Source organism: Lates calcarifer, linkage group LG11 (genome assembly GCF_001640805.2).
Source record: "Lates calcarifer isolate ASB-BC8 linkage group LG11, TLL_Latcal_v3, whole genome shotgun sequence".
NCBI classification, from domain to species: domain Eukaryota; kingdom Metazoa; phylum Chordata; class Actinopteri; family Centropomidae; genus Lates; species Lates calcarifer.
This window is the reverse complement of record NC_066843.1, coordinates 10139242-10154142: the sequence shown is the minus strand read 5'-3', so window position 1 is coordinate 10154142 and position 14901 is coordinate 10139242. Positions and strand designations below refer to the sequence as shown.

The window sequence follows — 14901 nt, the reverse complement described above, 5'->3', positions numbered from 1 at the left end:
GCTAAACTGGTAAAGACACCTTAAAGGTGAAAACAAGGACAACCATGAAGAGAAATATAAAAACAACACAGATAGGAGAACAGCAATGGGAATTGGAAAAGTCTTTATGATGAGTACATGACTGTGTGTCTCTGCTTCACATTTAAACTCTCTTTCCCCTCACACAAACAGTTCCTGCATCCTGGATTGTATGAATCTTTTTGTAATATAATTTTCAATTTGAGTGCTTTTCATTAAAATATACAGTACATTATGAAGCCTACAGTAATCAAAATGTTAGTGCATCAAACATTACAGGCATTACAGCCTTGGTTTAGGAAACATTGCAAATAGTTTTTGGAAATCTGCCTCAGTTAAACACAGATGTATTCTAGACTGTCCTTTTCCCCAGATGTCAGCATGTGCTCCAGCATTCAGGTCACTGGCTGAATCATTTGTCAAATGACTGGTTTAAAAGAAGGTGAAAACAAAAACAAGTCAAAGACTAAGTGGAAGGAAAAAATTGCAGAGTGTGCATTTTAATTTGACTTTAATTTGAGCTGGAGGCAAATCTGCAATTTCCATAGAGATCACCAACACAGCACAGATCCCTCTCTCCCCTGGGCAGAGCCCTCCATCAATCTAAGATGGGTCAAATGAATGGTTGTCTAAAATAACCACATAAAAGGGAGGCTTCCAGGCATAATGTGGGAACCATCTCCCATTGTTTTGTTTCATCCAGGACACTGCACGCCTTTTTTGTTGATGAGAAATGTTTTGCAGACTTTTATTTTTATCCAAAGACCTCTCCTGAGCAAACCTGTAATTTACATTTCCTCTATGCGTTTTGCCTGTTTAATTTTCTTGTTTATCACCAAAGTTTTTTTCCCCAACTGTGCTTAAAACTTTTCTGTTTTATCACAGTAAACATAAACAAGCTAAACCAAGATAAGCATTCTGAAAACCAAAACAAAATAATACCCAGAATTTTTACACAAAAATGAGCTGAGAAATATCTGATGAATGTCTACACTCTTTCTCCCACACAGCAGATACATGGACTATCCACCAACATCTAAAATAATCCTCTCTGCATGCTTCTCTCACTGCGTCCTCTTCCAGAGCCTCTCCTAACTCGCAGTCCCTCCACCCTCCCACACTCATCCTCTCTCTGGATGCAGCGGCACTTTAGCTCTGGACTCTCTCTGCCTGCAGCTCTGCCTTGGCCCTGAAAAAGTTGTGGCAGCAACAATTAGCTCCATTTATCATTCTCCACCTCGGCTTCTTGGATGAGTGTGCGTTTGCAAGTTGTGTGTAAATGGGTTTTAGGTCATGAAAGCAAACTGAGTGACCTGTAAATCCTTCAGTGCACCATAATGTCACTGTCTGTGGCTGAAACATCAATCTTGTTGCTTATAAATACAACAGTAATAAACCATAAAACTGTTACAGTAACCAACGGCTGGTCCAAGTGTTTTTGGGACCCTAAGCAGAATTTGATTTGTGGCCTTTGGCATTAAACATAGTACACCTTCAACATTAATTATTAAGAGCTTGGGGTGCTGTCAGACTTGGCAATTATTTTCTTGTTCAAAATACAGCATCTTGCACTGGTGTTGCTAACTGTAACAAAATGTTGCTGCAACATTGTTTATTTACTTCAGGCAAGCCAAGATTCATCTCTTATTACAAGTCTGAGTCTAACCAGCCAATCAGTGATTACTGTGGCAAAAGAGCAAGTGCTGTCATATGGATAAAAGACAAGAATCAACAAGATTAATCAGTACAGTAACTGAGTCCAGTATAGTGGACCAATGCTCTTCATCTTGTGGAGTAAAATACGCTTTATATGTACCCTACGGAGTCTGACCACTAGTAGCACTAAACAAGCAATGTTTTTTTGTATTTTGCATGATTGTTCGCACATCATGATTCACATCCTATCACCGATGTGCCAGCAATGGCAGTGGAGAAAAAAAAATATCCATGGAGGTATGCAGGATTTTAAATATTGAAAAAATGTTTTAATTGGAAGAGAAAGCACATAACATGACTCTTAGACCCAAAGTATACACACAGTGCATTTTGGTTTGAAACACTGAAAGTAAACATAACTTATGTTTGTTTACAGGAAAACTCCACTGGACAACTTCTGAGTAATTAGAATTGATCAATGACCTTATTACACCACCATAATTACATTATGTTCATTAAGAATTAACTGCTATGGAACATACAAATATTACTTATTGCACCTTAATCTTCCTGCTTAAAGCTTGGCTGTATCATTTTCAGATTCTAGATAGATGAGCACCATTATCAGTGACAATTATTGGTTCATTTTTTTTACCCTGTGCCACACTGAGTATTTTAAAGATTCATGCACAATTCAATCAATGGCTTTGCCCAAGGTCAACTTGCTTCACAAAGAGATACTTTGGTGTAGACAGATGTACAGTGCTTTAAGCAATGAAAAAAGTCACTGAGGCTTAGTCTAAAAACTACAACGAACGCTTGTGTTACATTATTAGTTCACTGCTGAGAAACAAAGTATCCTTTACAGATAGAAACTTGAGTTTGCTTTTCGGAAGGCTCACAGAGACAGTCAAGAGTACACAGTACGAAGGTAAGCAGGCAGATCAAAATGTATGTGCTTTTGTTTGAACTAAATACCGAAAGCTGGGGAAACCACTGTACAAGGCTCCACAGTCTTCAAAGGCTCACTGGCAGTTTGCTGCTAAAACAGGCGTTTGTTCAGGTTTGACAAAATCGCAGTGAATCACGGTCAGCAGCATTTATAGGCTCTGTATCTACATGGGTGTTCAAGCGATGACTCAACTTTTACTGTGGTGCTGCAATTAGGCATAAAAATGTTTTTAAAATTCTTCATTTAAATGGAAATGTCAAGCTTTCATAATTCTTACAAGGGTAGCCAATAAAGTTCCATGTTCAGATCTTATCTAAAATATTTTTCGCCAGTAATACCAGAGGCTATTTGCTAATCCTTTTTGTCGCTCCAGCTCTTAGAACAGACAGGTGAGAAGGTGATCAGCATTTAAAAGGTCACATCTGTGATAATTAGGATGTGTGGACATCTTTGATGTAACACTGTGCTCTGTGGTATAGACAGCGCAGCTGTGATATGCTTCATGGTTGTAATGGAAAAGACATTGAAACTCCTGACACAGAAATGTATAAGGTTACACTCCAAAGATGGGAGATGCAGTTTTCAAAGGAAGATATGCTCCGGGCGTCATGCCTGAAACTAGCCCTGCTAAAAGTCCACCAGGGTCCCTTTCCTTCAGGAGACAGACGCAAATAAATCCTTCTGTAATTATGCAGGCTGACCGCCAAACCATGACATGCATAATGACGATAATACACAGACACAGATCATTTACACTCACTGAATCATGTATGCATGTAGTGGATCCCACCCACCCACCTCCTCACACACACACACACACACACACACACACACACACACAAAACCTATCCCTGCTTAAGTTGCGTAAAAGTTAAATGGATTATGCAGACACACAGTCCAGATGGTAAAACTTTCCTTTGATCGCACAGGGATCCCTGACTGCCCAGAGATTAAAAGACCAAAGCAGGTTATGCATTCTCCATACATATGAGGGGACAAAATGACAAACACACATGGCAACATTGTGAGAATATCAAATCCTGCTGCCAAAAAAGGAGCAGAGCCACCATTTTCCCCCCTCAGAGAGAAGCTGTGCATTTCATATAAAGCTGTTACTCACTGAATCACTTCCTGTGTATGATTTAGTAGTATGTGTGATCTGGGAATATGATAGTATCATGAGAAAAATGTGTGTACACTCTGGGTTGCACCTGGTCCTGAATATTAGCTTCACAGTCCTCAACACTATGTGTGTGTTTTACTTGGCTTTTTCAAACATCAACTCACCTGGATAGTGAAAAAAAGGATAAAAGATGACTAACCAGACTGTATTATGCTTTTTTATTGCTGAAGGTTTTATGCCTCATACACCACCAGCTTATGCACATTTGATTCAAGCTATTTCCAAAAAGCACCCCTGCCTTGATTACCAGCTTTGTGAGAAATCAACAGAGTGTTACCACTTAGAGCTTTCTAAACGGACCTGCATGGCTATTAATGACATCATGATGAATAAAAAGTAGACATACACACATGCGGACGCATACACAAACACACACCTGTTGGTGATGACTGATTACAGATTATCAGAGGGTGCCATGAATCCTGAATGTGTTGTCCTTCCGTCTCAGGAGAGGAGTTGTAAAACCTTGGTGCTTGATAATACTACACAGTGGAAGAAAAACAATCTCATCTCCACCTTGACACTAACACAGCTGTGAATTATAACTGCAATAAAACTTTATTTTTGCGGCAAAGCAATGGGTCTGGACAAAATTCCCTAAAAACAACTTTTCACTGTACCTTTATGCACATTAAGAGTGCAATGTATACAGTCTAGTCAAGCACTGATCCCAAACACCAAAACCATACTGCAGTGAGTCCATTAATCTGAACCAGGACACTAGCCTGAATTGCATGTCAAGTGCCTGAAGGGTCACATCTTAAAATTAATTAGAAAAAAAAAAAAAAAAAAAAAAAAAAAATCTGTGTTACAACAGTCCCAAATGTGGATTCTAGTGTGTATATGTGTGTGTGTCTCACCATGGGCGTCACGGTAGTAGGCATGAGTGACACTGCGGAACCGCTCCTGTCCAGCTGTGTCCCAGATCTGCAGAGAAGGAGAGAGGAAGGTAATCACTGACTAGAGAGGAGTTTCTATCTTTTTAATAAGTCTTCTGTTTGCTCTGTCAGTCTGCCGCAGCTCATTGTGAAACCATCCATTCAATTTACTCCTTTGATACCAGTAAAGGACTATTGTACAGTTCACTGTCTTATGAATTTGGCAGTAAGAAAGATCTGTGCTTAAAGCTGCATTAACTGTTTTTTTTTTTTGTCAACTGGCTGTGGCAAGCTGTGAACACAACACTAACATGCTATCAGTGTAAGGTCATTATGGTTAATGTGTAAAGGCTTGTTATGCATACGTCATATAGCTCATCCTCATAAATGCTCCACTTTTTTGCAAAACATGCTTGAAGAAAGCTGTGAGAGTGAACAATAAGTATAAGGTCTCTGGAAGAGGCTAAAATGGCCTGTAGAGGTAAGAGGAACTGCAGAGCTGGGCGATAATTCTCTGTGGGTCCGTCACAAGCGTCTCCTTTCTCATTACACATTGTAATTTGATCTATTATGGATTACTGCTGCTTTAAGGTCACAGCTAATGCTGCATATGTGCGATATAGTGGAAAAACCATTAAGTACTAATTAACCAATGCTCAAGTCATAATTGATAACTCTGCTTTGCTTTTATTTTTTAACATCATTTCTAATTCTTCACTCAGTCTGGATCATGATATTGAATGAAAATCAGCCATGGTCAATGCAATTTATCTCCTTCTCCAGCAACAGTGGAATAAGACTAATTAAGCCCTTCTTTTTCCCATCAGGCAGCACTGTTTCTTGTCTCAGTTTGGCTCCAATGGCAATTACATTTTCTCCCGTCTCTTGAGCAGACCTGTACAAGCTGACTGCACCCCTCACTTGGTTTATGTGTGAACAATAATCCCTCGATTTTTTTTGGTCATTTTTTTCCAGCACGCACCTGTTTTGAGACAAGCGTTATCATTTCCTTTGCATACCTAACCAATTTACTTTCTCCTCCTCCTCCTCTCCCTGAGACATGTCAGCTTTGATGCTGGCTCTGCCTCCTGATTGCCCCCTGGGGCAATCATCCCCTCAGGATCCAAGTGGCAGTAATGAAGAATGGCAATTATAGGAAGAAAAATAACTCTCTCTGTGTGTTTGTAGGCTACAGGCTGCTCTGAGAACTGCCTTTAAGCCAATTAACCCCAAATGAATACATCACAGAGCAAAGGCCCTCTCCACCAGCCTCCATCAACCCCTAATTAAGATCATTAGGGATGATTCACATAATTACTTGCTCTGTTTGACAGAAATATCAAACATACAACAATGCTGAGTTGTTCCTAGTATGGGTGCCAGTTCTCAAAAAACTGAATGAAGTGTGGAGGAGGGATGAAAGCTCAAAGCCTAATGGAAAGAATTCATAGAGATGGATAAAACCTAATTATCTTTCAGAAGCTTTTTGTGTCCAGATCATTGATTGTGCTTAAAAATAAAGCAGCAGACAGTGCTTTACTTCAATCTTCAGCTAAAAATTACAGTGGCTTTAGAGGACAAAACACAAAAGGGAGAAAGCAAAGACAGTCTGAATCCAGAAATGAAAAAAAACACACACACACACAAATAGGAAAACACATGCAACAAGAAAAACTAAATTACCAAACTGAGTCCATATGCATTGCATAGCACTTCCAGTGTAGCAACTCGGGTTGCATCAGTTTTCCCTTTTGGCATATGTTTTCAAATTTGTTTCTTGTCTGGATTTGTAGTGTTTCCCTTTATGCTTGTGCTTTTCTTGTATGTGTTTTTTTTCTTAGGGGCCACTGTAAAATTGTTTTGTTTTTTTTCATGGAGCGCTAGAAGACAGGGGAGGTTGGAAACAGGATCTGACAGGTGGCTACAATGCCACAGGCAGCAGAGCACCATTCTTATTCAGCTTTCCTTTGACATCTATTAGAGAAATGTTGCTACAGTTTGTTTTGAAATGATTGTCAGGATAAATTAGAGTTCTTACCTGGAGCTTCACCTTGACTCCATCAATGTTCAGGACTTTATTCTGGAAATGAACACAAGACATAATAAGTGACAGTGCCTAAATTTAAAATTTTTTCCCAACTAGCAACAACTTTTTCAGTGTATGGGAGACACAACCTCAGGTGTGTGTCAGTATGTGTGTGTTTGTGGTCAGACACCTGTCTGAACAGTCCATCTCATCTACCCACCATACTTCCCTCTCCTCTCTCTATCAATATTGCATGTCTCCACCTTACTTTGGCACCTTTTGATGAAGCCTCGCCTCTTTCCTCTAGAGGATTAACCCCCTCTGCTCTCCTAGCCTCCCTCCGTCTCCTCATTCTTAGGGAGACGTTCCTCTGATCTCAGCTTCGATCTACTCCACCACACAGCAAAGCGAAGTGCAGCCAAATGGATGTGCAGTTTCCCAGGTCAGAGGTTGACTCTAGCTTGAGAGCTGGGTGCACAGAGGTTAAACAACCTGACATCAAATTAACTTCAGTCTAAATGATGACTTGTTTTAAGTTAAAAATACCCTGACTGTGGAGGGGAGCCCTTCAACTCATTGATCAACATCACTCACGTTCCCACAACTGGCGGACCAGTGCGTCTTATTGATCTACACTACACCACACTTTCCCCTCTTCGTGGAGAAAATTAGGGCTGCAGCTAATGATTTTTTCATTATCAGGGAGAGAGAGGCAGAGAAGCAGAGAAGCAGAAAATGATTAATATTTTTGCTTGGTCAAGACTAAGAGTCTACAGTCCTAGCAAGTACTTGAGGCTAAGTAGCCTACAACCTCAGCAGTGCACAGCAGTGCTTTGAGATAAGCATGCTAACATGCTCAGAATGGCAAGACTAACAAGGCAGTGTTCAGCAGGTCCAGCATCTTAGTGTAAAGCGTTAGCATGCCAACATTTGCTTATTATCAATAAACACAAAGACCAACTGAGGCTGACGGCATGTTATTAATTTTGTATTAACATTGTATTATACTGTTTAGTCATAGGCCAAAGAACAGGATCAATCTAAATTTGGACCTGATGTTGGTGCTAAGTGAAAAGTTACAAGTCATCCTGAGAGGGATATAAAAGTTTGAATTAAGTTTCATGGCAATTCATCTCATAGTTGTCCAGATTTTTCACTAAAAGCAAAAAATGTTAACCTCACTAGACTAGAGGAAATGTCAGGGCATCACTAACATCAGTAGGATTCATCCAATCCATTTAATAATTGTTGTCAGTCTGGATCAAGGTGGTACAGGAGACTGATCGACCTTGCCATCCCTAAAGCTAGCGTGGCTAAAAAAGACTCAATGATTAATCAATCATCAAAACAGTTGCTGATTAATTTTCTGTTAAAGGACTAATCGATTAATAAAGTAATGGTTTGAGGTCTGGAGGAAACACTTGTAAAATCAATGACTGTCATGAAGAAAAAAATGATTATTGTGCATGTTGAACATGTGTTTATCAACATGAATGAGGACAGCTTTTCATATCCATCCACACATTCCACCACATGCATTCCCATTGTCTTAGAAGAGAGGAGGTCAAGATGTTCTTCAGTGACCCACATACAGGCCTCCCAGTACAACAGTGTGGATTACTTCACCTGGTTCCAAGGCAACGCTAGAGACTCCCCCTCACCATCATCCCCTCTGAGCTGTTCCTGAAAGCCACTGCTGACCTTCTAATTCTCTGCTCCCCAAGGAGAAACAGAAGATATTCAACCCCGACAAGATGCTAATCTGCCAGGAGAGCACTTAGAAATAGACACAGCCTTTGTTGACGTGTTCGCTTGATTTACTTCCTTGCGAGTCACAAAGGAGGAATCTCATACATATTCACGGGGAAGTCGAGCTGCAAGCTAGTTTGTAAGTATGCTCTGATAGGAATCACAGTCTCAAAAGACTTCCTCCATGATGTTATTGTCACTAACAACCACCCACATTGTGCTTGGAGGCTTCATAAATATTTAGTGACCCAGAAAAAGAGGCTCATGATCGCACAGTGGTGAGGATTTTGGGTGGTTAGTCAAGCTTGATTACACCAATAATTATGTTGACTTTTTAAAGAGGAAATATTTGAAATCAGCCAGAAGAGAAAATAACAACACAGATTTAATAGGCTAAGAGTGTGGACTGAGCAGGATAAGAAACATTTGAGAAGCTTATACATGTGAGTCTACAGTGGAAGGGAATTAAGGTATTGTAGATTAAAGACTGTCAATCACACTTCCCAGCAACACTCTCACTCACTTTACTTTCAAAACTTTCTCAAGCGTCAACATCTTTCAAGCTGACGCATCTCTGCTCTGTGTTGTTACAATTTGCTCACAATTTACAGGGGGCTGGCTGAGAAGCTTGCACCACTTTTCAGGTCAATTTCATTTCCCTGAGCTACAGTATACACCCTCCAAACAGAAAACATCTTCAAATACAAAGTGCTCTACTTACCAACCAGGCACTGGATGTTACCCATAATCTTCTCCTGCCCCTCCCCAAAGGTACATGAGTGAGAAGGTACAGTTGGTACAGAATGACTCTAACAGCACTTCTCAGGGATCATAAATTACAAATGTATGAGGGGCTTTCAGAGGGGCTTGTGAAGTGTGAGGCAATAAAACATTAATGGCAGAGGCGTGAGGCAAAGAACAGAAGCATGATGGCCACGAAAAAGGATGTGTATCAGACAAATTCGCAGTATGGATGAGAATAATGAGAGAGAACCTGCATGGTATTGTTCCTCAATGTCTCCCCTTTCACTCTGAAGGCAACAACACACGTCAGAAATCAAAGCAGTGGAGGAAATAAATTGAGGGCAGCGACACACAGAGAGGCAGGGTGTTCTACTCTGCAGTCAACCCAACTCCCGGCTGTCAAGTTTTCTAAGTCATGCTGACGCAGACATATGCACACACTCTCACATGCTGTACAAAAACACTCGGCCCTTTCGCCCTCCCTGTCCGCTACAGAGAGGCACATGTTTTATCAGGTGGCTTTCAAAGAAGTTGACTGATGATTATGATAGCAGATCACCTACTTCATACCAATTTAAAAAAAAAAAATAAATCACTCCTCTCTCTCCCTTCCCTCCTTTCCTCTCTGTTGGTCTTTATATTACACCCTACTGAATCTCAGGTCAAAGCAGTCTTGTGCAAATTCATTTTTTTTTGGCCATTTCCTGTGAGAAATTTGTTTTGTGTTTTACAGATGCTTTAGTTGAGTTCAGATCATAATTGACCTACAACTGGAGCACCTCAGTATCAGACATGTAATTTGATGCCATTAAATTGAATCAGCCAAAGGAAGATACTCTCAAACACTTGTACCTACTGCTATGGGTAAAATGCCAGTAGCTTACAGCCTGCATTCATGACATTTATGCAGCCTATTATTATCTTAATGTAATTGTTAACTTACTGTTGTTATGGTTGGACAGTATGTGTGAAGTGGAACATTTATAATGTGGCAAATTTGAAGCAAACACCCACCTTAGTTATTTAAGAGGCAGATTACACATATTTCATTTTCAATGGGAAATGATTGTTAATTTCACAGACTGTTATTAATACATTACTGTACAAATAGGGCCTCCTCTCCTCTCCTCTCCTCTCCTCTCCTCTCCTCTCCTCTCCTCTCCTCTCCTCTCCTCTCCTCTCCTCTCCTCTCCTCTCCTCTGGATATGGCTTGGTCAGCATTTTCAAACCACAAGACACTCTTTTACAAATACTTTCAATTAAGATGCACTGGATATTCTCCCAGTGACAAAGATAGCACAATAAATCATATTACACCAGACACACGGATAATACAACCTATAGCCACTGTGGGATTCGTTCATTGATGGGCTATATTCGCTGACTCTGCACAGTTAGCAAAGAGGCCATAGCTCGTGCGGTAACCATGATTTCATCTGGTGATAACTGTCTGTGAAAAGCAGTGAAGTGGTTAAAATACAGCCACAAAATTACAAATATATTTAAGATATTTATTTATTTTTTTCTAGATTTTATAGGCAGATGTGCAGGGCTGTGAGGGGATGTTTTGCACTTGTCAGTCACAACTCTGACTCTGACTGAAAAAAAAAAAAAAAAAAAAATCTTAGTCTGCTTCCCCCCCAAAACACTTCCTGACTGTGCAGTGAGCGTAATAGCCGGAACCTTCCTGTTATGGCCTTCTTCACTTGGGCGACTTGGTGAAGTTAAAAACAGAGACTAATTGAAAGAGCAGTGGGCCCTTTCAGAGCAACTGCTGCCCTTGCTGCAAAAATGCTGGCTTGTTCGTTCGATTCTTTTGAGACCACGGCACTGGTAGAGCGGGAGTGCTACTTAAGATAAACAAACTAGAATTCAACAACATAAAATTGGTCACATTGCAACATCATCTGGCACCACAAAGCATTGGATAATATGTACGTATATGCAAGAGCACAATCCAGATAGAAGACCTTGTGGCATTGTGTTGATTTATTTCTCTGCCTCACTTTCCTGAATTGCACTCCACAGAGTGTAAAGCCTTGAAATGTGACATTCAGGAGTCAAATCCAAGAGGGAGATTTACTGATTTATCTGTACAACTTTGCCCATCTTACATCAGTCCATGTTTCAGATTAAAGCTCCTTCTTGGAAAAAGCCACTGCGTTATATTTGATCTTTTACCTGTAACCTGTAGCAACATTCTCACACCAACGCAGACACTTGCTGGGATCCAAACACGCCTTTGGGCAGTACATACATACACACACACACATACACACACAGCATTTTCTGATGCTGTATCACAGATGCATTATTCAGCGGAATACTGTGAGGGCGAGCCTTGACCTCTCTGAAGCTCTTCCCCAGGATCTTTTCACATGCTGGCCTGATACACATCAAAAATGGCAACACAGCAGTATATGGTTGTGTGTTTGTTGGGATCATGTGTGGTGGTGAATAATGTGGCTGATTCACAGGACAGAGCAGGCTGTGGGGCAAGCTGTTGGCTTGAGCTCCAACATTTCTTGCCTGTCCTTCAGTTTTTACAAGTCTCTCTTCTTGAGTGTTCCTCCTCTGCCAGACATGAATATATGCACACACAAACACACACACACACACACACACACACACACACACACTATACAGTACGTTTTACACTATCAAGAAAACACACACACACGCATGCGCCTGCACACTGCATGCAAACACAGCCACTACAAGCATGGCCAAATTGAAAATGTCTCTCTCCCCTCTGCCCTCCCTCTCATTTTTCTCCGAGAAGCACTTTTATTTATTTTTGGTCCAGTATCATCACAGACTTCTCTAATGAATATCTGCCAACGCATATGCTGCTCAGATTTATTACAGTTTTTCTCAACTGCTGAGACACATTTCCTGAAATGATGCACCACTCTCTCAGAACTATAAAGTGAAAAAAACACACACAGATTTATGCAAACCTCAGATTTAACAATGTGTAACACTATCCAAAAATATACACTCCTCCATCTGAATCTGAATTTTGAGTGGAACAGTAGTTCTTGAAAGAAGTCACAAAACTAACAGTAGGCCTAATTACCTAGTACAGAACTATAAACAACAAAGAATAAAACATTCAAGGAACGTTCTTTGTGCTGGGTCAAGCCGCTGAGGTTTGCCTATGTCATCTGTGGGGTCAGCTCTGGCCAGGCAGCGAGGGAATCCATCCCTGGACAGACTCCACTCTGATGTTCCCACATGTTCATTACATATGGAAAAGCAAGTGTTAATTGAGGTCAGTTTGTGATGCCTGTACTGCCTGCTAATATTTACTTTAAGGTACCCAGTGGAGTTCTTGACCCCTTATAGTGCTATAGAACAGGTAGGTAGGTCCTTGTTTCCCTGTGAAAATGATTAAATTGCATTTATGGTTTGGGGAAAATAGTATAATATAAATTAGAATATATTTTTGTAGCTGTTTAAATGGTTTGAGTGCTTTTGTTTACAGTTTTGAAAGAACTTCTCCATATTTCCATCTGCTTGTTTATTCATTTGAACTTTTACTGCTGGAGCTGGGAAATGAGTTTGTGAGATGATATTGGAATAAATGACTTGGATATAAAACGAAATTCAATACAGCAAATTAGAAATGGTCCACATCAACAAACAGGATCAGGCTTCAGGTAAGACTCTAACATCATTACAGTGTCCAAATCTGTGCGACATTAATTCCATCCACCTACTATCCCTCTCATGTATCTTCTGATGAACGGTGTCCATCTGCCCTTGCTCCTTGCTTTATGTCTCTTTACCATTTCTGTCTCTCATCAGCTACATCTTGCAATGCTTCCCATATTCCAACAAGTCACTCCCCACCTCTTTCATGCCATGCTTAAATATTCATGATGCTCCTCAGGGCTCGCCTCTCTAGATCCCTGTGACATTAGGGCAGCAGGTGGCAAAGCTGCTTTTCATTAATTACGAACATCTCCCTAGGCAGAGGCGAACCCCCCTACCAGTACATGCACACTCACAAGTTCACATGTGCATATGCACACATGCACAGACTTGGACAAACAGTCATTCAAGCATAGCCGAACGCTTGACAACTTTTAATTTAGTGACAGGCTGGGGCTTGTATATCAACACAACGAAACAGCTCGCCCCCTAATTATAGAACTAGACGCAACACGCAATACAATTAGTGACACATAAAATGGCTATGTTCACATACACACATAGCACATGTATAGAGTTCCTGTTTTAGTGTGTCCAAGTCTGCCTCTGCTTCTCATTGTAACTCCTGTTTCATCTTAATTCAATCCATTTTTCCGGCAGAAACAAACATTACTGCCACTTGCTGGCATGATTAAGCTTGGCACTTTAATTGCACCCACTCAGAGAAGGCAGGCAGACAGGCTGGCAGGCAGGAGAGTGGATAATGGAGAAATCAGTCAGCCATCCCTCCACTGACTATTGAAAAAAAACAAAAACATATAGATGCTGGAAACAAGTGAATGACCAATGCATAAAGACCATCATGAGTGAGGAGAAGGACTGTCAGTGACATCCACAGTGCAGCTTGATTTTTGTGATGGGTCCGTTATCATAATCTCACATTCCAGACTTAATATTAATCATATTAATCATGAAGTCAACATAGATACATAGACATATGGACATAGATAATTTACTGTTTTTAGGACATTCAGTTCTTTAAATGCTTAAAATCAATTCAAATTTACATAAAGATTACAGGCACATTTTCTACAAGCAGATACAGAAATGTTCAGTCACACCTCGTCCCTCTGCAACAGAAACACTCATCTCTGATATAAATGAAGTGGGCTAGACTTTTGTCGATGGTGGGAGGGACTCAAACACATAACTCCACAAGTGTCCTTCAACCTGTCAAAGCAACAAGCTTGACCACCAGCTTGATTTGACTCCTGCTGATACAATGTACAATCAACTGTGCACAAGAGGAAAATCACCCGCTGGGTTTTTAGTAATACTGAAGCAAAATTAAAATCAAAAGTATGCAAATACACTCGTACCAAAGTGCATCTACTTTTTGCTTCCAACTGAGCGGCAGTAATTGCGTGATGACTAATATCCACTTGTTGCATGAGTCACCATCTGAAAAACATGCTGAAGATGATGACCTCATGTTCCTCTGAACAAAGAGATTTTCAACCATTACCGCAGACACTTCAAAATGCAGTGTATTTATACTGTGCTCTAACAAGTCTCCAACATCAAACTCCAGCTATAATGTTTTGTGCACTGAAGACATAAGTCCAAATCATGGTGTATGAGCCTTTTCTAGTCAAAGATGAAAGTAAAGAGAAAGTGATTCATATCCTCATTTAATCTATTTCAGAGTGCCTTCACTTAGGATGGACTAGATCATGAGTCAATGGTGCAAAGGATGATGGCTCACTCAGCCTGCATTTGTGTGTCTGTGCATGCATGTGTATGTTGTGTGTATGTCTGAGTCATATCTGGTGAGTTCCAGGCTTGGGTTGCAACCAACAATTACAGTGTGACAGAGATCATCAAAAGTAAAAGTACTCATTATGCAAAAATCTCCTTTGTCTGTGTTCTATAGTGCCTTAAAACACCAAGACAAGCAGCAAATTCTATTCTATTCCACATAAGAACATCAGTTCCATTACCTAAGCTCACTTAGCAATTTGTTTCTTGATTGCAGCTT

At 40.4% G+C, this 14901-nt stretch overlaps 2 protein-coding genes across 2 annotated transcripts in view; both read right to left on the bottom strand.

Annotated features, from left to right (window-relative positions):
* The window catches only part of pam16 (presequence translocase associated motor 16), a 359227-nt gene that overhangs the window by 239923 nt on the left and 104403 nt on the right, over nucleotides 1-14901 (bottom strand). The window lies entirely within an intron of this gene.
* Nucleotides 1-14901, bottom strand: part of LOC108886140 (ras-related protein Rab-26) — a 50693-nt gene that overhangs the window by 23179 nt on the left and 12613 nt on the right. Inside the window, exons 3-4 of the mRNA XM_018680819.2 lie at nucleotides 6726-6767; nucleotides 4670-4736 (exon numbers count right to left, since the gene is read on the bottom strand). Coding sequence (XP_018536335.1) covers nucleotides 4670-4736; nucleotides 6726-6767 — 109 coding nt within the window. The remainder of the gene's footprint in view (nucleotides 1-4669; nucleotides 4737-6725; nucleotides 6768-14901) is intronic.